This window comes from Hemicordylus capensis, chromosome 4 (assembly GCF_027244095.1).
Source record: "Hemicordylus capensis ecotype Gifberg chromosome 4, rHemCap1.1.pri, whole genome shotgun sequence".
Classification (NCBI taxonomy): domain Eukaryota; kingdom Metazoa; phylum Chordata; class Lepidosauria; order Squamata; family Cordylidae; genus Hemicordylus; species Hemicordylus capensis.
Window position 1 is genome coordinate 311,279,214 of NC_069660.1, and position 26,416 is coordinate 311,305,629.

General features: G+C 46.7%; 1 protein-coding gene across 6 annotated transcripts in view; it reads right to left on the minus strand.

The window, feature by feature from the left end:
* FAM135B (family with sequence similarity 135 member B) overlaps window positions 1-26,416 on the minus strand; it is a 215,353-nt gene that overhangs the window by 45,713 nt on the left and 143,224 nt on the right. For 4 of the 6 annotated variants that reach the window (XM_053247997.1, XM_053247995.1, XM_053247996.1 and 1 more), the window contains 2 exons: window positions 1,882-2,035; window positions 737-786 (listed from right to left, as the gene is read on the minus strand). In XM_053247997.1, coding sequence (XP_053103972.1) covers window positions 737-786; window positions 1,882-2,035 — 204 coding nt within the window. Of the gene's footprint in view, window positions 1-736; window positions 787-1,881; window positions 2,036-11,777; window positions 11,790-26,416 lie in introns of those variants that run through there. The other 2 variants (XM_053247999.1, XM_053248000.1) reach the window with 2 other exon arrangements.

The window sequence follows — 26,416 nt, forward strand, 5'->3', positions numbered from 1 at the left end:
ATGCGGAATCAGAAACTGAAGCAGAGTAAAAAAATCTTAAAAAAAAAAAAAATCACACATTCCAACAGAGGGATTCACAGAAGAGTCCTTTTTAGTTCTTCTCCCAGATGCTTATTTCAAATCTCAGGGTGGCTTCAGACAAAAAGCGCATGGTGCGAAAGTCATTTCTCCTCCACAAAATGCAGCCCTAATATGCACCACAAGAAACATTAAGGCAACCAACCTCCACGATTAATATCCCACACTACAGATTTACAGCCAATTCTGACACAACAATTTTCCTCCACACTATATTATATGCATAAGGGAACATAAGAAGAGCTCAGCTGGAACCCTTTTAAGAAACCAGTGGCCGTCACATCCTGTGGGAACAAATTCGACAGGAGAAATAATTATGTATTGTGTGAAGAAGTATTTTCTTGTGTCTGTCCTCAACGTACCACCAGGCAACTTCACTGAATAACTCAGAATTCTAATATTACTAGAAAAGGTGAAAAAATGAATCTTTCTCCACACAATTCTATTTTTCTAAGTCCTCAATTTCTTTATCCTTTTTTGTAGAGGGAAAACAGTCCAATGCCATGCAAAAAATCATGGCCCTGGAATGGCTTCTGCATTTACATGTAACTATTTTTCCCACATGTATTTCACAATTAGCATGCTTCTCTGCAGGGGGAAAAAAAATCATGCCATTGGAATTGCTTGCCAATTGCACGCGTCCCATTGTGCTAAGTACCTGCAGTTCTGCGGAGAGCTGAGACAGCGTCTCTTCCACAGCAAGATCCTCTAGGAAAGGAAAAGAGAGATCAGTTATTCAAGAAGTACAGCAATGAGACAGAAGCAAGGAACCACTCTTCGGACATGGCAGATCTAGAAGACTACAAATCATGAGGGATGTGCAAAACCGGTTCGGCCGTTTCGGGTTCGAACCGGACCAGCCCTCCAAAAGGGGGAGCCAGTCCGAACTCGAGCGGAACCAGGCCCGGATCAGATCAAAACAGTTAGGCCTGGTTCAACCAGTTCTGTAGGGTTGTAAAAGGGAATCTAGTAAGGATTCCTGTTTACCAACAAAGGGTAAATCCTGCTGGGTTTTAAAGCGGGGGCAGGGAGCAGGCAGGTCATCTTACCCATGGTGGCAGCAGCATGGCTCCTTGGGGGTGGGCCGGAGATGGCTCCCCTAGGCCCAAACTGGGCCCCCAGTGGCCTGAGCTGATGTGGCACTGCCACAGTGGGTAAGGTAACCCCCTGCCCCCCTGCCCACCCTTTTAATGCCCTGTACAACCTTTGCTCGTAAAGGGGAATACTTACTGGATTCCCCTTTGCAAGTACTAGAACCAGGTCGAACTGTTTTGAACCGGTTTCTAGGCACGAACCAAAGTGGTGAACTGGTACCCAGACTCAGTTTGGTGAATATTCTTTTTCCAAGTCAGTCTCATGCTGGAGGGGTTAGCTTTGCATCCCCCAGCCCTCTGAGAAGTGCATGAGGCCTGGGGTTGGTGTGGGTGGGGGTGAGTCCTAGCTTTGGGCTCTCCTCCGGGGAACCTGGCCCCTCCTTCAGCACAGTCTTTGGCTTCCCTTCCTCCCAGGGAACAGAATGAGACTTGCTGTTCATCCTCTCTAGTGGGGTGACTGGCAATGGAATGGGGCAGTCAAATAAGCCATACCCCAAGTCAAGTCATTGTGGGAAGGGCTGTAGCTCAGTGGAAGAGGGCTTGCTTTGCATGTAAAAGGTCTCAGGTTCAATCTCTGGGATCTCTGACTGGGGGAAACCCCTGGAGAGTTGCTGCCCATCAATTGGTCCTGACCTAGCTGGACAGATGGTCCAATTTCGTGTAAGGCAGCTTCACATGGACTGACCACCAACCACGACTGTCCTTTTACCTAACTTCAGCTGCGGCAGGTTGGGAATATCCTTCGTGATAAGGACGTAGTACACGTGGAGTCCTCTGTAGGCATTCAAAAGCAGAAGGCAAAGGTCTTTATGCCACTTGTGTGCATGGTGCATACAGTTTTCGGATGGCACATAAAAGCTGCCCTAGATGAGAGGGGGCAAAAATAGAGTGAGAGAAACACGTGGTTAATATTTCCACTTCTCTGAGTCCCATGCTGAGTGGAATTGAGGGACTGGGTATCCGGTGGAAATTGCAGCCATTTAGAATCAGCTGTACGAGGGACCATCCATGGACATAGTCCCAGTGGCTGCTTTAAGAGTCTTCAGCAGTGCAATCCAAAGCATGTATTCACAGAAGAAACACAGGAACACAGGAAGCTGCCATATACCAATCATTGGTCTATCTAGCTCAGTATTGTCTTCGCAGACTGGCAGAGGCTTCTCCAAGGTTGCAGGTAGAACTCCCTCTCTCAGCCCTAACTTGGAGATGCTGCCAGGGAGGGAACTTGGAACTTTTTGCGCTTCCCAGAGCAGCTCCATCCCCTGAGGGGAGTATTTTCCAGTGCTCACACTTAGTCTCCCATTCATATGCAACCAGGGTGGACCCTGCTTAGCTAAGGGGACAAGTCGTGCTTGCTACCACAAGACCGGCTCTCCTCTCCAAGGAAGTCCCATGGCAAAGTAAGTGGTTGACATCCAAAGTAGCACTGTTTGCATAAGGAGGTTGTGCACCTGCAGAATGATGGTGCAGAAATCCTGAACTTGCACCTTTGTGCTTTTGCACAATGTAACCTGCAGTATATGCAGGCTGAGGAAGAGGGTTCCCTGCAGGAAGCACACTAGTGTTTGAGCACCTTCTCGTTCAAGCACAAAGAAGTTAGCACATGTACAGCACTGGTCTGGGACCCAAGCTCCTGACATAGCAGATAGCTAGCACGTTTTCCCCCAAGTGCAATGTTAATTTGAATGTCAGCCACTGTGTTTAGGATTGCAACCTACACTCTAGCTCCTAGGAGAAGCTCTGTTTGGCCTATGGCTGCAATAAAAGAACTTCTCCTACTCCTAGTAGAAGCCCACCATACTTCAGGCAGTGATGGGATGTAGAGCAGGGCACGAATCCTGAATGGAATGTATGGAGGGGAACATAAGGAAGAAGGTGGCCCTTCAGATACAATGTTTCCTCTAACAAGGATTCCTAGATGTTGTTGTCTGCAACTCCCAGAATCCCCAGCCAAAGGTCATTACAGCTGGGGATGCTGGGAGTTGTAGTGAACAACATCGGGCAATCCCTGTTAGAGGGAACACTGTTCAGATGCCCAGATCCCAAAGTTGTTGAGGACTTTCAAGGTAAAAACCTGCACCTTGAACTGAATAGCTGGTGCAGCTAATCTTTCCCTACTAGATATTGGTAGATCCATCCTATATAAATTTGCCCAATCTTTTTTCATAGGAACATAAGAAGCTGCCATATACCGAGTCAGACCATTGGTCCTTCTGGGTCAATATTGTCTTCACAGATTGGCAGTGGCTTCTCCAAGGTTGCAGGCAGGACTCTCTCTCTGCCCTGTCTTGGAGATGCCAGGGAGAGAACATGGAACCTTCTGCCTGCAAGCATGCAGGCACTCTTCCCAGAGTGGCCCATCCCCTGAGGGGATTATCTAACAGTGCTCACACATGCACTCTCCCATTCAAATGCACACCAGGATGGATCCTGCTTAGCAAAGGGGGCATGTCATGCTCGCTACCACAAGAGTAGCTTAGAGATATCTAAGCTAGTGGCCATCACTCCAAGGTAGTGGTAGTGAATTCCGTAAATTCTGTGTTCGGTGTGAAACACAGTGGCTGGCAGGCCTCCTGAGTGATGAAGTGCGGGAGGTAGGGAAGAAAGAAAGAACCAGTGCTGCTCCGCAGTGGCTCCTAGTCATGAGCTGCGGGGAGGCAGCAATCCTTGGTTCTCTGTCCTTTGTCCTGAACCTGTTGCCATCAAAAGTGTTTGGGTTCCCCCAAGTTCTAATTTTATGGGAGAAGAAGACAAGGGAGGAGAATTGGTCTGGTGGTAGTGAGCATAAATTGTCCACCTTGCTAAGCAGGGTCTGCCCTGGTTTGCATTTGAATGGGAGACTACACATTTGAGCACTGTGTTATATATTCCCCTTAGGCGATGGGGCTGCTCTGGGAAGACCATCTGCATGCCTGCCTGCAGAAGGCGCTGAGTTCCCTCCCTGGCATCTCCAGATAGGGCTGAGAGAGAAGCTGCTGCCAGTCCGTGTAGACAAAACTGAGCTAGATGGACCCATGGTCTGACTCTGTATATGGCAGCTTCCTATGTTCCTGCTGCTAAGCATCTCCCTCTCCACTCTCTCCAAGCCATTCATGATTTTTGAAGCCTCTGTTAGGGTTAGAAGCCTCTACCGCTGCTAGCTGAACAAAGAGGCCCTTTTAAAAGTGGTGGTTCTCCTTTTATTTAGCAGGAAGAGAGAGCAACTGCCCCTATCCAGTCCCAGCACAGCATCCCTCCAGTGGCTGTTGCTGGGGTCTACCTTATGCTTCTCCTAGACTATGGGCCCTTTTAGGACGCGGGACCATCTTCTTTATTTATTATCGTTCTTTCCATGTAAAGCGCTTTGAGAACTTTTGTTGCAAAGTGGAATACAATTATGCACAATAATCACAGTAAACTACAATAGCTTGCAGAGGAGAGCTGGTCTTGTGGCAGCAAGCATGACTTGTCCCCTTAGCTAAGCAGGGTCCACCCTGGTTGCATATGAAAGGGAGACTTGATGTATGAGCACTGTATGATATTCCCCTCAGGGGATGAAGCCGCTACGCAGGGTCCACCCTGGTTGCATATCAGTGGAGGACTAGAAGTGTGAGCACTGTAAGATATTCCCCTTAGGGGATGGAGCCGCTCTGGGAAGAGTATCAGGTTCCAAGTTCCTTCCCTGGCATCTCCAGATAGGGCTGAGAGAGACTCCTGCCTGCAACCGTGGATAATCTGCTGCCAGTCTTTGTAGACAGTACTGAGCTAGATGGAGCTATGGTCTGACTCAGTATATGGCAGCTTCCTATGTCAATTAATTAATTAATTAATTAATTAATTAGCATAGGAAGCTGCATAGGAAACATAGAATTAATTATTTAACACATTTGTATGCCACCCAAAATGACAGTCTCTGGGCAGTTTACAACAAAACAATAAAAACAACCGATAAAAAGTTTAACACATTTCAACAATGAAAATTTACCAACATTAAAACTATTAAAACACAATTAAAACAGTATCTAATTTAAAGGCTGGGTGAACAAATGCTCCTATGTTCCTATGCATACAGGGCTACCCACTGCTGATCCAAGGCAGAGGACACTCTTCCGTCTGCCCACGCAACTCACTTGGTTCCGTGCCTACTGAGGTGGGTGACCCCATCAGTGGACTCCTTAGCAGGCACACAACTGCCCCGCCTTTGCAAGCAGCACTAGCAAGCTGCCAAGTTTCTCCAAAGCTGTGCATGCGCCTCTCCCTTGCATCTGCGGGCTGCACTGCCCGTAAGCCAGTGAGAGCAATGCGGCAACAATAAAATGGTTGCAATCTCTTCCTCCCGCTCCCCTTGAAAGAATCAAACAAACCCAATACTACAAGCAGGTGATACTCCACCCCCAGATGGTTTAGCACAGCTCCTAGGACAAATACGTTGTGATTCAAAATCCATCAGTGCATAGCACCCCGTAAGCATTCCGACTAAGAGCAGGATGCAGAAGTGTCGCCAAACAAGGCAGTGCTTTAATGGATTTGTTTGCTGCCTGTCTCCTCGCAAAACGTTTTGTGAAATGAAAATAATCAACAGCGGAGAAAAGGAGCAGTGGAAAAGAGAGCCGATTTGTCAGTCTGCAGCAGAGAAAACTGTTGTCAGTGAGCAAAGCTTTAAACCCGTATCTCTCTGCTTGCCGCTCAGATGATGCCCCTATATGAAAACCAGACAGGTTTTGCAGACTTGCATTCTACAGAAATGAAAGAGCTATTCATACCATACTGTATGCATGTGCAATCTGTGGACACTTGTTGATTTGTATGTGTGTGTGTGCAGTTATTTACTCTAAGCATCCACGTCCCGAGTCTGGAAGCTTTTCACACCCGAATTTCAGTTTGCATCTCTGCTAGAATGGAAGTGTGCATTCACATATTGGCCAAATTTACCACCCAGGTCCCTGCAAGTTATCGGGGAGCACTTCACACACAATTCGGGATTTTCATTGTGCGTCAGAGTGTAGCCCGATTTATATCTATGGTAAAAAAATTCCACATTTTGCATCAGTTTTTTGGAGCAACTTTGAACTTGCAGTAAAACCTGTTGTCTGTGGCTTCTGGAGGTGTATAACCTTCCCCAACCTCAGAAGGCGGTTCCTCTCCTGAGGCTGGACTATACTTCCAGAGTAAGGACAACTATGGATGTTACCTCTGATGTTAGGGGATGCATTTCCCAAGCTTACAACTATCAGCCCACACATCCGGGGTTAACTCTGGGGCAGGACAAGGTGGGTGACAGAGAAGCAGTCAGGGAGGGGGACGAGGAGTGTGGCTGAACCTTACCTGCAGCTCATTTTCCAATCCACCCCCTGACCCATACCAGCCACCACTGGTTCTATAGTTAAAGCCATTGGGATTTGTGCAAGAATGCTCCCTACCTAACAAAAGAAGACTAGGAGGTCATTCACACAATCGAAAACTGTGTTCTACCCAGGTTTTCCTCTAACCTTGCTTCCACAATCAAAAACTGGGAGCACACACAGCTCCCAAACCTGGGTAGAACACAGTTTTTGATTGTGTGAATGACCTCTAGGGCTGCTCAACTTTGGCCCTCCTGCAGACGAGGGCCTACAACTCCCATAATCCCTGGCTATTGGCCATTGTGGCTAGGGATTATGGGAGTTATATTTCGAAGACACATAGGCCAACATCCTGACTAATGTTGTGTTTGTGCGAGGAGGAGAGGAGAGGAAAGGAGAGGAGAGCTGGAGCCAGGTCTCACGATCCATGAGACCCGGTTTCTTCGGGTGAGCGGGGAGGGAGTCCTGGGTGGCTGGATCGGCCGCCCACATGATTGCTGGCTCCGAGCCGGAGCCGGTGGGGGCTGGAAAGCTCAGGGGCCGCGTGGCCCCCGCAAGCCCCAGTATACTGAGGAGACCCCCAAGCTGGGAGGTGGCCTTTCACCTCCCGGCCGGGGGTCTACTTGTGAGTAGGCATGGCACAAAGGCACGCCGCGGCTACTCACGACTGTAAAAAGCAGGTTTGCGGAGTGCTCGTTCCGCAAACCTGCTTTTTACCAGGGGCTCCAGAGCGGGTTAGCCGCCCCAGAACCACCGGGCTCGACTGCGAGCCCAGTGGTTCTGACGATCAGCAAAAATCGGGCTAGCGGAGGCTAGCCCGATTTTTGCTGATCGTCAGAATAGCCCCCTGGTCTGGTGGTAGCAAGCATGACTTGTCCCCTTAGCTAAGCAGGGTCTGCCCTGGCTGCATAAGAATGGGAGACTTGATGTGTGAGCACTGCAAGATATTCCCCTCAGGGGATGAAGCCGCTCTGAGAAGAGCAGAAGGTTCCAAGTTCCCTCCCTGGCAGCATCTCCAAGATAGTGCTGAGAGAGATTTATCCCTGCAACCTTGGAGAAGCCGCTGCCAGTCTGTGTAGAAAAGGGTTTTTCAACATGTGGGTCCTCAGATGTAATTGGACTTCAACTCCCATAATTCCCAACCAAAGGCCACTGAGGATGGGGATTAGGGGAGTTGAAGTCCAATAACATCTGGGGACCCACACATTGAGAAACCCTAGTGCAGACAATACTGAGCTAGATGGACCTATGGTCTGACTCACTATTTGGCAGCTTCTTATGTTCCTATGTTGTGCTTGCGCAGGGATGTTGTGCTAGCATAAGACAGTTGCACTAGCTAGCTGCCAAAAATCTGGTGCTTGCATTCCAGACAAGCGTTGCACAAAGAAACATGTTTGCACTTGAACAAGGCACGTAACTTGTGGCAGGTCTCATATGTTTTGCAGGGAGCTTTCGTGCACTAGCACAGCACAGTTTCAAAAATCCCTGTGATTTAGTGCAGCTGCATAATTTTCTTGCACACAGCATTAGTCAGGATGTCGGCTTTGAATTTCCTTGACAGGCTGGATCCAGAAGGGCCCTTCCATTTCCTCAACCAAACTGTCAGTTGGATGAAAATGGAGGTCCAGTTTCTGAAAATATATATATTGAGGGTGGGGGAAGGTGGCTTAAGAAATTTCTTAATTTCCTCCCACAAGCTCCCTTGGAATGACTCTTTGGGCTAACTGTCCAAGATGCAGCACAAGCCTAGTGCAAGCCCCAGCCCTGCATAATTATGTGGGAGCAGAAGTACAAAGTGAGCCTCTAGCAGTGCAGTTTAAACGGCAATGTCTGAACCAACTCTCTGCCATCAGTAGTGCTGGTATGCAGGGGCCCCATTCTGCAGGGGCAAAACAGGGGATGGTTTGGAATTTTAACCGGGGGCATACAACATTTGTAAAGCTTTGTGAGTGGCTTCCCCTGAGCCTTTTTTTAAAAAAAAAGTTGTCTTACACACCCAGAACATACACACACACAAACAGGTAGAGATGTGCACAGAACCGGTTTGGTCGATTCAGTTCAAATCCCAACCAGATCTGAACCGGCCCAGCCTGGCTTTGGGTTCAGCTGAACCGGGTCTGGTCTGGTTTGGCCGTTGAACTGGGCCGAACCGGTTCATGGGCCTGCTCGGGTATACTTGTAAAGGGGAATCTTTGAGGATGTGCAGAGGTCATGAAAATGGTCTCTGCACATGTGTATGGTCCCAAACTGTGCTGCAGCCAGCCTGGGCTGTCATTTGGGAGGTCAGTGGGGGACTTCGAGGAGCCCCTGCCCCATGCTGCCTCCAATGCTTCTCTGCCACCTCCACCGCGGCCTCCTCTAAAGGTATGGAGGCCAATGGAGGACACTTTCTCTCTCCTCCCCCACCCCCGTGCCCTTAGCAGAAGGATTCAGGATGTCCCCTTTACAAGTATACCCAAGCTGGCTCACAAACCATTTCTTAGAACTGGGGCCGGTCTGGTTTGAACGTGGACCCGCATCCCCCTTTGGGGGGCTGGGCCAGTTTGAACTCAAACTGCCCAAACTGGGCCGGTTCGATGTCGAGCCCAGCTCGAATCGAGCTGGCAAACACATCCCTACCCACAGGCTGACATACAGAGCAAGGATGCATCAGTGCAGTAAGAAAGCCACCTAACAGAACTTCCAGGATGAGGGCACCAGTATAGTGCAGAAACAGCAATTTCTGACACCCTCCGCTTCCCCAGGAAGCCCTTTGTGCCACCCAAAACGATGTCCCCAAAAAGGAAGGGTGTGAGTTCTGCTTTCCACTGCATTTAGTTGGGCAGTTCTGTTAGGCTGCTCTCTCACTACACTTGCTCTGTATGTCAGTCACTATGCCATTGTTCATATGTTTTTTCTCTCCCAGTTTATTCCATGCCTTTGCAGATGGCAGCAGCACTGGAGATGTGAGACTTCCTCCTGTGCAGGTCCTCCACTCAGGGACCATTTTTGCCAACAGAAGTCCCCTAGGGATTCTACACCATGATGTAGCATCATTCCAGGGGCATTCTGGGAAGAAAATGATCAGCAAGATGGAGCCAGGTGCTGGGGAGATGCCGGAGACATCTGACGGTGTTTCTACAGCTGCTACCTGCAGAGACACAGCCACAAGCTGAAAGAGAGGAAGAGAAAAATAGCACCCACTTTTGCCACCACCTGGCAGCCATGAGCGCCCTTGCTCAAAATGTTACAAGAATGTCTTGCCCATCTCTGGAACATCTTCTGTTTCATTTCTCCCCTCTTGAACTTTCAGATCAAGTGGCAAATGTACATAGTGGGCATTGTGACCCAAAGTAGTACATCAGGAATCAGGTCAGTTACAATGAAGAGGCATGTTAGTAGAGCAAGATTTTCCGTAGCTGTGCTCAGGTTATGCCCTTAAATCCAGTTATATCCCCCAGAAAAGCCAAATAAATAAATAAAATAAAATAAAATAAAGTCTCAATACAATTGACATCCAGAAAATTAAAGGTAATTCCAATTGTTTGCCATAAAACATGCAATAAACCACCTTGGAATAAGAGCACTGCAGAGACAGAAATGATGTTTTAATGTATGTATTACATCATTTTAATTACCAGCTGTCCTGCATTTATTGATCTACCCCATTTCTGCAACATTGCAGGTCATTACAAAATGCTGTGAAATTACTAACAATGAAGAAAGAAAGAAATTGTATTGTATTTATGTGATGCGATTATTTGCTCCTGACAGGAGCAATTTTGAAAGACATATTAAAGGAAATAATTAGGAAGAAGCAGCCATTAATAAAAGCACATTCCAGTGCCTTCTCCTGGTATTCTTCCATCCTCTTAGAGGAAAATCAAGTCCCAGGGAAATTATGAGGATGTTCACATGACCACAAGGGTGTGGGTTGTGGGGAAGGCAGGACCCTACATGATCAGGGCTGGTCCACCAAAATGCCCACCCCAGTGATGACTGAGAGTGAGGGGAAGGAAACTGGGCCACCAGGTGTTCCACAATGTACCACGTGAGCAGCGTAGTGGAACATAGGAACCTGCCATATACTGAGTCAGACCATTGGTCCATCTAGCTCAGTATTGTCTTCACAGACTGGCAGCGGCTTCTCCAAGGTTGCAGGAAGGAATCTCTCTCAGCCCTATCTTGGAGATGCTACCAGGGAGGGAACCTTCTTCTCTTCCCAGAGTGGCTCCATACCCTGAATGGAATATCTTATAGAGCGCACACATCAAGTCTTCCATTCATATGCAACCACGGTGGACCCTGCTTAGCTATGGGGACAAGTCATGCTTGCGACCACAAGACCAGCTCTCCTCTGGTCTTGGTACCTTGGGAAAACTTCCTGTTTCCTGGCTGATCCTTCTCCCAGCAATGTGAGCCAGATGGCTGGTGGCAGCCCAAAAGCAGCATGACAACCACAGCACTACTGACCTGCCCAGGTTGGGTAGGTTGTGTGAACGACCTTTATGTCTACCTCTCTCCTAATGCCAGATTCTGAAGATCATCAATGAAGCTGATCAACCTTAGGTGTAGGTCAGATAAAAGGCAATACTTTCCAATTTCCACCCTAACTCTCTGTGGAGAAGGCAGGGTTTTCCACTGTGCAAGGGGGAGGGCTGATTTTCAGCAATCTCCCCTTTGCTCGGCAGCCACTTGTACCTTCTGAAACGTCTGCCCTGGGAGTCCTCCAGTGCTCAGGGACATATTTTAGGGCGGCACTGGTGAATGAAGAGGGGAGGGGGAAATGCCATGTAGGACAGGGATGCACTCAAAAGCCCTAGTGGGCTGGAATCCAACGTGACTTTGTGCGTGGGGGCCAAGGTCAGTTTCCTGCTCATTAATTTGTAATAATTAATTAATTAACAACAATAACAATGGCAATTATTAGCTACATGTGGATCCTTTCCCCCATCAAGGGACCCACAAGAAACCCAGAAAACTGGCCAAATGTTTCCTCTCTCTAAACTGCCATTGCTTTCAGGGTACAATCCTAGGCATGCTTGCTTGGGAGTAAGCCTTACTAAGTGTTGGAATTATTTACTCCAGATTCCTAATATTAATCCCCAATAGCCAAATTTTAGCAATGAGGTTATTGAGTTCTGACTAGCTGTGTGCCCACTGCCCAGAAAGTGAAACACACCCTCCAGAAATCAAGTTAACATTTTATCTAGATTACATTAAAGATAGGTTAGAAAAACTGGTCTTAGGAGGTCTAAACGTGGTTAATGGATATGAATCTGATGTCATGACCTCAGGTCAATACCATAAATATCAGCAAAATATAGTCTTCTTGTTGCTGTTTTTCCTTCCTTTCTTTTGTTTCATCCATTCCATTTTGGTTCTGTGTTTGATCCTAAATTATCAGTAATGACAAATCAAGAGCTTACAGTATCTATAACATTAAAATTAATGAAAGATCAGAACTATGAAACTTATGATTCTCCCAATTACATGAAAAATAGCCATACCAGAATTAAAATCAGAGCACTATTAAAAGAAACAGTTGTAACATTGTATTTGGGGTAAAGATATAATGTGCCATCAAGTCGGTATCAACAACTGGCGACCACAGAGCCATGTGGTTTTCTTTGGTAGAATACAGGAGGGGTTTACCATTGCCTCCTCCTGCGCAGTATGGAATGATGCATTTCAGCATCTTCCTATACTGCTGCTGCCCAACATAGGTGTTTCCCATAGTCTGGGAAACATACCAGTGGGGATTCGAACCAGCAACATCTGGCTTGCTAATTGAATAACAATCGCTATTTTTCCATTGACAAGTCCTTCTGAGGATATCTGGGAATGCCCACCAATGAACTGAACTTATATTTCTCCATGGGTGTGCTTATCATTTACACAGGATTCAATGGGAAATTTGTGGGATGAAGATACCTCTTTTTAAAAAGAGAGCTCCAACCCTCAGTTGCCAAAGAATGAAACTGATGTTCTTTTGACTAACTCATTTGATCAGTAATCAAATACAAATACAAATGAAACGTACATTATATTGTACAAGTTTTAAAAAACTTTTAAATTAGATTTGTATTTTTATGTTCCAATTTAATTTTCATTGTGCATTCTTTTTCTCTGTGCGTCCCTTTCCTAATGGTGTGGGCCAGTAACATATTGTCCAAAACAGCTTCCAGGCAACTATCTTTCCAAACAAAACTCCTGTAAACTTTGCATATTATCAATATGTATCCCACCACCACAACCACAGACATTCACTCCCTCCAAGTGCTGTCAGGAGAGCAGGAATATCTCAAAAGGGGTGTGAAGACACAGTTCTTCCTGCTTAATTAGGAGCCCAGAACGTTCCCTCCAGGGAGTAAACAAAATTGGCCTCTCCTTTAAATTAAAGGAGATAACCAAGCTGCATGCAGCTTGGTTATTTGACAGCTCCACAAGCAGCAGATGAGAAAGAGAGAACGAAACAAGCCTTTTAAATACCTTTCATTAGAGTTTCTAGCACTACTTTGCCTTGCAAAGAAGGTGGAATTCTGAGCTCTGAATGGTCTTAGAGCCAGATGATAAACTTTTTCTGGATGTCCTTGCAGATGCATCAGCAGTGACGTATCCATCTCAACTGTCAAGGCCCAAGAGCTGGAGAAAGCAAACCAATTAGCACGGGCTGTTCTACTCGTGAGAAGTATGGGCTGTTCTACTCGTGAGAAGAGCTTCGGGTGGGCCTGTGGGTGGAGCAGGTTATCTTACCCCTCCCCGCAGACTATCGCCGAGCCATCCCTGGGCAGTTGGATCAGCCACCCACACTAATACTGATCCCTGGGGTGACAGGGATCGAGGGCCTCCTGGTCCCCCGGAATTTCAAGAATGCCCCGTGCAGGTGCGTGGGGCATTCTGGGAAGACCCCTGATGCCGGGAGGCTTGTTGTAGCCTCCCAGTTGGGGGTCTCCTTATGAGTCACTGTGCCGTGGGGCTGCACCATGTATGCACTCATGATTTTAAAAATGGGATGAGCGGAGCCCTTGCCCACGAGCCCAGTGTTTCTTAAGATGGAGGAAAACTGAGCTGGGCTCCCTTAGCCCAGTTTTCTTTCTCCTCCATTATGTGAACAGCCTCATTCTGTGACTAATCTGCCTCATTCTGTGACATTATTGGCCTCCATTTTAAATGGCAAAACTCACTCTGACTTTTCCTGACAATGCCACATTCAGTCATGCAATTGTCATGAAGCCACTGAGGAGTGAGGGCAGGAGCAAAATAAGGCCATTACTCAGCTATCTTATGAGTAGAAAGGAACCAAGAAGCAGCTAGAAGCAGCAAAGAGGGTGAACAGTGCCAGTGGTGCTGCTGGTGGTAAGGGCTTCACATACCTTTCTGCATTTCATACACCCCCATGGCTTAAGGAAGGAGAGCTGGTCTTATGGTAGCAAGCATGACTTGTCCCCTTAGCTAAGCAGGGTCTGCCCTGGTTGCATTTGAATGGGAGAATACATGCGAGCAGTGTAAGATATTCCCCTTAGGGGATGGAGCCGCTCCGGGAAGAGCAGAAGGTTTCATGTTCCCTCCTTGGCAGCATCTCCAAGACAGGGCTGAGAGAGATTCGTGCCTGCAACCTTGGAGAAGCTGCCACCAATCTGTGTAGACAATACTTAGCTAGACAGACCATGGTCTGACTCGGTATATGGCAGCTTCCTATGTTCTTCCTATGTTCCTTTGAATTGCTCACCACCAATTTTCTATCCTGTGAACAAGGTAGTAAAGTTGGAGAGTGCATTAAAATAAAGTAAATGGGAATGGTTTTGCTCCTCCCTAAGAGCATGTATTTTACTTGTTGGTTCAGTTAACCACTGCTGAAAGTCACACTCAGCAGGATCCTTTGCTGGAAGACAGTAAGAGAGTGAGCAGAGGACGCTTTAGGTGTACCTGCTGGTACCTGCCAGGGGCCACTGAGTCAGCTAAAATGTCACTTCTGAAAACAGACCTATAACTTGCCAACGTCATTTGTGTATCTCGTTTCACAAAGACCCACAAGGGACAGAACATTCTGGCAGGCTATAATGCCCGCCCACTCGGTCTACTCAAGAGGCCTTCCTGACATCCAACGGAGATACACTTTGGAATTAAGCCTGCGGCAAAACATCCCAGCTAACTAGCTCTTCCTCTGCCTCTGAGAAGTAAGAAAATAAGAGCATGGGTTGTAACACTGATTCACAAAACACTTGTTTTTGGTTTTTTTAAAAACACACCACAAGAAGCTTAAACAAAGTGTCAGACAATCAGGAGAGAGGAAATGGCGACTTGTCACTTGACAGTGATAAATGACTCCAACCTTTCCAGGTTTATTTATTTTACAGTCAGCCTGACATTTTCTTGCTGGGGACTTTTCCTGCCTTTTATTTTCGCCTGTGAATCTAGGAGGCAGTTGTGGCTCCCAATGACTCACAAGCCATTGTGGGGGAAGGAATTGTCTTCGCAAATCTTTTCCTGATGTCTGAGCTGCCATTTCTTAAAACTCTACAAACAGAATTACCACCAGCATTTCACCTGGAGTGAAATTCAGGATGTGGAGCCTCTTCTTCAGACAAAATGTCTGAGGACTGAATGAATGAATGGTGAGGGAAGAGTTTTGAGGGGACCAAAAACATTTCACATGGGCTGCAGACAGATGTCCCCCAAAAAGAATTTTGATACATTTCCAGGCAAAATACAAAGTGCTGGTTATTACCTATAAAGCCCTAAACAGTGTTGGCCCTGGGTATTTAAGAGAATGTCTTGTTCGCTATGAACCGCACCGCCCATTGAGATCATCTGGAGAGGTTCGTCTGTGGTTGCCGCCAGCTCATTTGGCAGCTACCCAGGAATGGGCCTTCTCCATTGCTACTCCAGACTTTGGAATGTGCTCCCTGTTGAAATAAGAGCCTCCCCATCTCTGGCAACTTTTAAAAAGGCACTGAAGACACATTTAGTCACCCAGGCTTTTAATTAGATTTATTATTATTTATTATTATTTTACATTTATATCCCGCTCTTCCTCCAAGGAGCCCAGAGCGGTGTACTACATACTTGAGTTTCTCCTCACAACAACCCTGTGAAGTAGATTAGGCTGAGAGAGAAGTGACTGGCCCAGAGTCACCCAGCTAGTATCAAGGCTGAATGGGGATTTGAACTCGGGTCTCCCTGGTCCTAGTCCAGCACTCTAACCACTATACCACGCTGGCTCTTTTTATGGTTTTAAATTTTCAGTGTTGGTTTTAAATTATTTTAGTGTTAATGATTTTAATGTTTAAATGATTTTAATTTGTTTAATTGATTTAGTTTTGATGTTAATTGATTTAGTGTTGATTTTAATTGTTTTTATTTTGCTGTAAACCGCCTTCATCCATTTTTGGAAGGGCAATATATGAAAGAAAGAAAGAAAGAAAGAAAGAAAGAAAGAAAGAAAGAAAGAAAGAAAGAAAGGAAGGAAGGAAGGAAGGAAGGAAGGAAGGAAGGAAGAGAAAATGAATTTGGACAGTGTTGTATTCAGGCACAATGAATAACGGTGCAGTATCCCCTTAAACATGATCCTGGAGCATAACTCAGCATCTTGACTTCCCTCTCACCTTAGCCTAGGGGTAACCTAGCCCTACCTTTTAGTAACCTAGTAGACCTATCTACTAGGTTAGGATCACTGCCAGGCAGCTGTGTAGACAACAAATACACCTGTTTCTTGACTAATTCCTGTTACCAATATCTGTAGAAAGCCCAGATGCAGCTGGCAGACAACAATGCATTGGAGAGTGCAGAGCTGTACCATTCTACTGGAGCAGTGCACAAGGGGCCTCATAACCCCGACTTGTACAATCAGTATTTGTGGGACAACCCTGAATACCCCAAGTATATCTATACCGTTCACATATCATGGAGGAGGGGCAGTTAAATAGTGGTCTGGAGGCAAGCTGGTTCATTGTCATGGCTTCTGAATGGATTAGCAGCTGTCTGTTATCTAATAATAATAATAATAATAATAATAATAATAATAATAATAGCAATACCAGGGGATAGCAGAATAGAAGAAAAAGAAATAGAAAAAATCACAAAATACAAAGATCTACAAATTGAAATGGAAAGGCTGTGGCAGAAAAAGTCCAAAATAATCCCAGTGGTAATTGGCGCCCTGGGTGCAGTTCCAAAAGACCTTGAAGAGCACCTCAACACCATAGGGGCCACAGAAATCACCATCAGCCAATTACAAAAAGCAACTTTACTGCGAACAGCCTATATTCTGCAACGATATCTATAATAATAACAGCAACAACATTGATAATAAAATGCAGCCAACCCAGGTCCTTGGCAAGGACTCGATGTCTGGATAAAACAAACCAGTCAATAACACCTGTCTGACTGTGTAAACAAGAAATAATAATAAATAACTGTGCACTCTTGTGGCTTCCCAGTGTCCTGCCTGCCCAGCTTCCTTCTGCCTTACAAGCACCAAGCAGAGACTTCATACTCACAAGGGCGGCATCCATGTTATCAACAGGGTATAGGGTGTCTTTTTTGCAGGCCTACCTAGTGTACAAGTCCATTTAACAGCGGTCAGAAGCACTGAGCCAGGCAGAGATGAAGGTCCTTTGGAGTAATAATGCAGGGACCCTGATGCAACAGCCAGATCTGTGTGTGCAAATTTGTAAGGCAAAATTGTAAGGTCGTTCACACGCCTGAAATCCCTGGGGCTATTTCAGAGGCCTGGAGGGAAGACAGGAGTATATCTACCTTCTCCCACATGAGTCAAGGCTCCCCAGCACTCCACCGTGCCACATGCCCACATGATTGGTGCGACAGAGATCCTTGCACAAGGGAGCAGAGGGGCTGACTGCATCAATGCAGCAGCAGCAGCTAGGTAGAAGCAGGCCTCCACACAAGCCCCTCAAACCTGTGTTTCCTGCTCCTACCCAGCTTTGCACGGTTGTGTGAATGACCTTTATATGTATTGCTCTTTCAAAAGTTTAAACATGTTGTTCCAGCAGTTTATCGATTTATTATAATTGTACACCACCCCAAACTTCCATTTCTGGGCGTTTTTCAGCAACATTGCAAGGAACAGGTTGTCTTTGAGAGGTTAAGTGGAGCGCTTTACTCCCCTTGAACAGCAGATGGGTGACATTTCAAAGGGTGGATGAAAGAGGAGAATGGAATATCCAACATTCTTTTGCATACTCATTTGCCCATCCAGATAGGGATGAACTAATGAATTGCATCGATGGCGTGTGATACCAGGGATGTTCACGAGCCAGTTCAGCACCTCCTCTGGGGAGCACCAAACAGGCTCGGGCACTGGCATTTGAACTGGCTATAGGGGGTAAGAAGTGGTTGTCTTAAAAAGCAGGTAAGGAGATCCTTATCTGCTCGTCCCCACCCCACCACTTTCCCCCCTGGCAGTGACCGCTCTCCAAATGTCCGTGCACGGTTGCAATGCTGTTCCCTGCAGCCTCAATACCGCATCAGCACACACATGTGCATCAGCCATGCATGGGCCAATGCTGCACGGAGGCTGTAGGGAACAGCCCCGCGGCCCCATGTGGCCATTTGGAGAGTGGGTGCCGTGGTTACAAAAGTGGTGGAGTGGGAACGAGCAGAAAAGGAGCTCCTTACCAGGAGAGAGGGCATGCCCTCAACTCCTGCCTGCAGGCTTCCAGCGGCATCTGGTGGGCCACTGTGTGAAACAGGATGCTGGACTAGATGGGCTTCCTTGGGCCTGATCCAGCAGGGCTGTTCTTAGGTTCTTATTCTCTGCTGGCAGTTGGACGAACAGCTCATGCACATCCCTGTCTGATACACACAGTGATGGAGGGATGATTTCCACACACTTCTTTGTTTTCAGAAGCTGCAGTCATCACCACTTCCCTTTGTGCACATGCAACTGTGTGTGAACACTCATATCCACCTTCTCCTCCATGGCAGCAATACTTGCCCCAGCTGCTGCCTGGCTAGGTGTACACCTTTCATGCACCCAGAGGTGCTTCACAGCCCCTGCCCCCCCCCCAATCTTTTTTAGTCTGTCCTGGGCGGTGTGGTCACCCAGCCGGGCATGATGATGCTTAATTTGCAGGTGGGGGAGGGGGGCTCCAGAGGCCTTTAGGTCCAGGCTCAAAGTTACCTAAGTGCACCTCTGCATGCACCACTGAAAATCTGGTATGAAAAAGGGGAAGCCGCATAAAAGGAAATCATGTAAGAGCAGTAGCATACAGGAGGCACCCTGTATAGCATCTTCGGTACTCTATGGAAAGAATAGCAGAGGACTGGACACTCTGCTCTATGGACATCTCCTGTACTCTATGGAAAGGAAAGTAGAGTACTGGACACTCTGTAGAGCATCTCCTGTACTCTACTGCCCTTTCATCATTTCTTCTGCTGCTGCCTGCTTTTCATTCCTAGCCCAGCAAGGGAGGGAGGAAGATGCACACAGGGGAGGAAGAAGATGCAGAGGACTGTCGTAGGGCAGTTTTTTGGACTGTGCCACCACTCAGAAAAGAGCTGCTCTGATAGGAACATGAATACAGTGAATATGTATATACCGCTTTTCAACCAAAGTTCCCAAAGTGGTTTACATAGATAGATAGATAGACAGATAGATAGATAGATAGATAGAGGTTCCCTGTCCCCAAAGGGCTTACAATTTAAAAAAGAAACATGAGATTGGCACTAGCAGCAGTCACTGGAGAGATACTGTACTGGGGCAGAGGGTGGCAGAAGGAGGCAGATGAGGTGTGACAATGACCTCACTTCCCCTCACCTCACCTCATGGGAGGCCTGCCCCCAGAAGGGTGGGATTAGGCTGCCATTTTGCAATGGGAGGCTCACCTTTTTGCTGGAAAATGGACTCAGAAGCAAGATGCAAAGCAAATGCTACCGCTTCTCAGACTCGTCCCTCCCTTGGCCCCTTCCTCTATCTTCCCCCTGCATCTGGCCCAAGGTGCTGAACCTGGGGGAGCAGCCACTACTGCTTTCTCTGTGCTTCCACAGTAGCAGATGATAAAGTAGCCACAGTGTTTTCTTCCTCCTTCTTTTGTTGGACTTATATAACCTACAAAAGAAATCTGCAGGTAGCAATCTGGCCATCCAAGGTGGGATCTAAACGTGGTCTAGGTCTTGTTTCTCACACAGCAAAGCAAGTTTTCTGCTTTGCTCTTTTGAGAAATACAAGGCGAAGAGCTGTTTCTCCAACTTCTTTTTTTCTCTCCCACCCATCTCTAGAATCAGCAACTGCAGCTATTCCAAAGTTTTGCTCAGCAGGTTGCTTTAAAGCAAACAACTCTCATTTGCTGCAATGCACTGCTGTGCATCAAAGAACTTCTACATGGCAAGTGTGATGGAGATTAGCATAAATATCCCACTTTCCCCCTGATTTTGCTTCCCTGTTCCTGCAGGCACCTATTGTATTATTCATAGTTTACCCATTGGCCTTGAAGTCATTTACAGGCAAAGACAATCAAATTTTATGAGCCACGGAGCAGTTTAGCATTATTCGCTCATGTTTATGCCCTGTTTTCTTTCTCCCTAGATCAGCTTTCTAGTACGTTTTGGTGCTGAAAAGAGCCAGGTTGGCAGCTAGAAAGGCCAAGGCAAAGATAGCAGTTTGTGCAACTCCTTTGTCACATTTGATCTGAAAAGAGGTACATTTGGAAACTATGCATTAGTATTTGTGTTGATTTCACCCCATCACAGATAATTTTGTTATTTGAGTGGTCAGTAGCCAGGAACATAGGAAGCTGCCACATACCGAGTCAGAGCATTGGTCTATCTAGCTCAGTATTGTCTTCACAGACTGGCAGCAGCTTCTCCAAGGTTGCAGGCTGGAATCTCTCTCAGCCGTATCTTGGAGATGCCAGGGAAGGAACTTGGAACCTAAATGTTCTTCCCAGAGTGGCTCCATCCCCTGAGGGGAATATCTTGCAGTGCTCACATGTTGTCTCCCATTCAAATGCAACCAAGGTGTACACTGCTTAGCTAAGGGGACACGTCATGCTTGCTACCACAAGACCAGCTCTCCTCTCCTCTGTGGACAATCCTGCAGGGCTTATTTTCCTTTAGATTAGAATTCACTGGGGACTTACAGTCTCTTTATCACATTTGCTTTATTTGCAAAGCATAGAATTTTAGAGTTGGAAGGGACCATGGAGATCATCTAGTCTAACTCCCCACGCAGTGCAGGAAACTGTTATAGCATCCCTGACAGATGGCTGGCCATACGTTATTTGAAAACTTGCAGCAAATGAGAGTCCACTACAGCACAAGGCAGACTGTTCCACTGTCCAGCAGCTGCTACTGCTAGGAAATTGGACCTAATGTCTAGCATAAATCTGCTTCCTTGTAATTTCAATCCATGAATTCTTGTACTGCCCTCTGGAGCAACAGAGAAGTCTATGTGATATTCTTCTAGATGACAATCCTTCAGATATTTGAAAATAGCTATCCCATTCCCCCACCCCCACTTTAGTCTTCTCTTCTCCAGTTCCTTCCATCTTTCCTCATAGGACCCGGTTTCAAGACTCTTACCATCATTGTTGCCCTCTTCTGAACCAGTTTATCAGCATCCTTGTTAAAACGTGGGGCCCAGAATCAGACACAAAACTGAATATACAAGCACAGCATATATGGAGACAAACAAGGAAAAATGTCTCCCAGAGAGCATTTGGGCAGCCCTTCTCCATTACTACACTCTAGTTTTAGCTATAAACCCTCTCACACTGCATTCACACAACCATGCATACTGGGTACAGCCTCTGACCTGGGTACAGCCTCTGACCTCAGCTTCTGTACACACATGCCCATTCACATGACTACACATACCCATAACTATACCCAGTTATGCATGCTCATGTGAATGGGGTTTCTGTCTCTTCCAAAGTTGCCAGTGGTTGCTCTTCTCACACACATACATGTTTCATCTCTGCTGAAGGGGTGTCACCTTCTCCAAGCTTTCATGGGTACCTCATTCAAAAACACAGGGAAGTTATCAACTGTTCTCAAGTTCTCAACATAAGAGTGTCAACAGGTGTGTGGATAAAGATGATCCCGTTAGACTGGACTTCCAAAAAGCTTTTGACAAAGTTCCTCATCATAGACTCCTGAGGAAACTTAGCAGTCGTGGGATAAGGGGACAAGTACATGTGTGGATTGCTAACTGGTTGAAGAACAGGAAACGGAGGGTAGGGATAAATGGAGAATTTTCACAATGGAGGCTCTCTTTTCCAAAGGAGTCTCCTTTGAGCCAGAATCAAACCAGCGACCTAAGGATTTCCACAGGGTTTCTCTCTCTACAGCCCTCCACTTACCAGCTGAGCTATTGAAGGGACATGAGGTTAAGGCTTGGCTGCCTTAACCCTGTCGTGGCTGCTTGTGAGAACAGACTCAGCTTATCAGGATAACAATAGTACAATGCCCAAATGGAGAAAAGGACTCACTTTCTCTTTAAGTAAGTCTCCTTTTAAATAAAAACAAATAAAAACGTGTACATAGCAGAAAAACTGGCTTCTTTTCTTTCAGTGGTGTCATATAAGTTTTCTTTGGTTGCTGCAAACATCTCAAACTTATTTGGGAAGAACTACGCTAGAAAGTTTTCCTTAGACAAAATTTACTTGACACAGACACACAGTCACACACAGTATTTTCTGGAAGAAAAGCTGCTTCAGCATAAATGCCGCACCATTGAAAAACTGCTGACATTTTTTACAAACCCATCAGAAATGCCACATTAGTGTAGACATTGCAGCTAAAGCACCAAGTAAAGTACAACCCCCCATTTCCTTTTCTCATGGAGGGCCATATGCACTCCTTGGGGGGCATTTCAGCCCCTTGCTCTATCCCCTACGAAGGTGCTTGTTTGTCAGGGGTGGCCAGGTTGGGCCCACAGTGAGGCCATGGCCCCACCTCCTTTCATCGCCCCTCAATTCAGGCGTAAACACCACATCGGCGTAAACAGGTTAGAGTGTTGGACCAGGACTGGGAAGACTCAAATTCGAATCCTCATTCAACCATGAAACTCACTGGGTGACTCTGGGCCAGTCATGTATCTCTCAGCCTAACCTACCTCTCAGGGTTATTGTGAGGATAAAATAACCATATGCACCGCTCTGAGCTCCTCGGAGGAAGAGCGAGATATAAAGGTAAATAAATAAATAAAATAAAATTTAAGGATGCTGTTTTATTTTGGCGGTTTTAAAAAGTCTTGGCCAACATCCAGACTAATGGATCACTATTTCAGAGACACTGCATCAATGCTCCCACAGAGGGGGAATTTTCTACTTCCCCTTTCTTTCAAAGCCCACTATGCCCCCACCCACCCCACAGAATTCCCTGAGGGACATGTAGCCCTCAGGGGCATACTTTAGGGAGTCATCGTGGGCTTCAGCAGGAGAGGTATTGGATGAATGTTGCCCCTGTCCTGGACAACTTGCTGAGCATTCAGTGCAGCTGTGTTTCATTAGTTGGATGTTGGTCACGGAATTTAAGAAGTCGCCATGAAAGTTTTGAAACTGATGGCATTACTTGCTTAAAATTATAAACCAGACTAAGAATTTTGTATGGCAAAATAAAATTTCAAAAACACCATTTTAAAATAACCAGAAGACCCAAGTGTGGTACGTGGGAATAGTTTTTCTGGACCTTTTGGACTGTCCAAAACCTTGGGCCAAGCATGACTGAGGACCTTCTCACATGCCTGCAAACCTGCAGTAAGGAGCAGTGAAAACATTGATGTCCTCCCCACATCAGTGGCTTGCAACGTGTGAGGTTGTGGAGGGATATATATCTTCAGTATCTATGGTTCTGATGGCAGAGATCTTACAGGGGTAACACTTTTTTTCTGCTTGTTGCAGCCCGATTGGTCTCAGTTATGTTCATTAGCTGATCAAAGGGAGAAACGGGATTAATGGTCCTGTTTTCCTACCGGAGGTTGGATTAGATGCCTTTTTGGATCCTTTCATCCTTGTGACTCAATTAACACAGCTCTATACTTCCCTCCTTCCCCAATGATGTGCAATAATTTTGCCTTGATAAGGAAAAAAGAGCAATAGCTGCAAAAACTTAAGGGTACCAACAATTACAGTGTAGAAAAACAGGTAGAGGGTGGGGCTATAGCTCAGTGGCAAAGCAACTGTTTAGCATGCAGAAAGTCTCAGTCTCAATCCCAGGCAGCATTTTCAGGCTCCTGTCCTGAATTTTTGGAGGGCCACTGCCAGTCAGAGTAGACAACACTGAGCTAGATGGACCAAGGGTCTGACGCAGAAGAAGACAGCTTCCTATGTTCCTAGACTGTGACATTTGCACCCCCATTTTAAGAAAGGAGAGACTAAATACTTTGAGTGTTTACTGAGTGTTCACATGGGGTTGGGAAAATGGCCTCAAGTTCTGCATCCAATCTCTACGCATTTCAAGAGAATATTTGCAGAGAACCCCCACAGTTCTATGCACAGGCAGAACATGAGAAACCCAACACCCCCCCCCCCGCCATGGTCAGAGAGGAGAGCTGGTCTTGTGGTAGCAAGCAGGACTTGTCCCCTTAGGTAAGCAGGGTCCGCCTTGGTTGCATATGAATGAGAGACTTGATTGTAAGAGCATTGTAAGAGATTCCCCTCAGTGGGTGGAGCCACTCTGGGAAGAGCAGAAGGTTCCATATTTCCCCGCTGGCTTCTCCAAGATAGGGCTGAGACTCCTGCCTGCAACCTTGGAGAAGCTGCTGCCCGTCTGAGTAGACAATACTGAGCTAGATGGACCAATGGTCTGACTCAGTATATGGCAGCTTCCTATGTTCCTATGTTCTCTGCACAGAGAGCATTCTTTGTGTGATCAGGAACCCTTGGAAAATTGGGTTCCCAATCATGCAGAGAGCACTATGTACAGCCAGCAATACATGCATGTTTCCTCTACAGACAAGGGTCATTCACACGACCAAAAGCACTAGGGGCAGAGGGGGCTTGGGGGAAGGCAGGAGCAGGCCTGCCTGCCTTCCCCCACATGATTGGAGCCTCTCTCGGGCTCTGCAGTTCTGCATCACCCAACACATCACCCAACAACCAACACACAAGCACTATGGGAGTGGCGAGGGTGAGGGTGAAATGCAGGCTGGGTCCTCCTGCATCCCACAATGCTCTGCACGAGGATTACAGTGCATTGCAGTATTTCCTCACTGCTGAGTACTCCTTCCACCTGGCTCTATGGATGCTCAGCCTGAGTGTCCACATGACCAGGCGCTGTGAGGGAGGAGGTGCACGTGTGCTCTCCTCCCTCACTTTTAGCACAGAGGAGTGCCAGGATTGGGACTGATCCCAGCACTTCTCACAGCCAGCTCTCCAAGGGTAAGGCTGCACTAGCCTTGGTAGACCTGGTCATGAGCACAACCTCTCAGTCTAATGATTGCACAAGATGCCACCTTTCCATCCACACTCACTGGACATGAAAGGATAGAGCCACTACCTCCTTAATTTCCAAGGCATTTTGGAATCACTTTTCTTTCAAGGAATGCAGATGGTACAATTCTGGACTTAACAAACAGAATCAAGAATGATGAGTTATTTTAAATGCTGGTATTCTTCACCATATCAACAGATATAAAGGAGACCAGCCAACATCCTGATTAAAACTGCATTTTCGCAACAGTGCAAGAAGATCGGACAACTTCACTAAATCACTAGGATTTTGGGAATTGTGGTCTTGCATTCTTGTGCAAAAGTTCCCTGCGAAACATATGAAGCCTGCCACAAGTTGTGCCCCTTGTTTGTTGCTCAACACGACTCTGGAACACAAGCTCCAGACTTAGCACAACCAGCTAGCACAATAGCCCAGCGTTCATGCAACTACTTGCACCAGCACAGGATGTGGGTCAGTCTCTTTCGACACAACTGTTCTGTGGCTTTTCTTGAACGTGTCCTGATTCTTCAAGCTTTTCCCTCTTCATTGTGATAAAATGCAAACCATTGTCAGCCAGGCTATGACACATCCTTCTAGTACCTCACCTGTGGAGCCTACAGTAATGAGGAAGAACACTGTGAAAGACATGCATGCACAGGAGGGAGCCTGAGTCTCTGGAAACAAAAGGGTTCAATCACTCGAACTCTTTTTTTCTATCGTCATCACCATCATCATCATCATTATTCACCAGAGGATGAAAAGACACATTGGAGGATTCTTCATCTTTAAGATGGAGAAATGAGGGCAGATGGATACTCCCTCCAGGCTAATGGCTGTGCACAAGCCTTCTGCTCCAAAGTTAGAAGGGTTTAAGAGTTTCTTCCCCAATCAGTTATTTTCCCATTTTAGGTCAGAAAGTACCAGTGGCCTGGATTGGTACAGAGAGAATCTTGGGTGGGGAAATAGGGAATGAAAAGAATAAACCTGCTTGAAGATATCCCAACAGAGCAAACAGAAAGCAAAAGGGAGATGGGAGAAATGAGACAAAGCTGAGTTTAAATGCAGAAACACAACCCTGAGAGCTGGGCTGTGCTTTTGGGAGGTCTCTCCAGAGCGAGAGCGAGAGCACCCTTACAAGGGCATAGGCTTCCCCAGAAGACTGGTCCTCTCATGAGAGGGTGAGCCCACTCATCAGCAAGCTGCCTGTCAGTAGGATTTTGGTTGGGTCTGCATGGACTGGTTTGCCAGGTTAACCCCTTGAGACATCTTCCCAGGTTATGGTGGGACAGACCTGTCAGCATCCTTTGCCCTCCCTCATCTCCCCGGCTAGGAAGTCTCCATGCTAGGAACATAGGGACATAAGAACCTGCCATATACCAAGTCAGACCATTGGTCCATCTAGCTCAGTATTGTCTTCACAGTCTGGAAGCGGCTTCTCCAAGGTTGCAGGCAGGAATCTCTCTCAGCCCTATCTTGGAGAAGCCAGGGAGGGAACTTGAAACCTTCTGCTCTTCCCAGAGCAGCTCCATCCCTTAAGGGGAATATCTT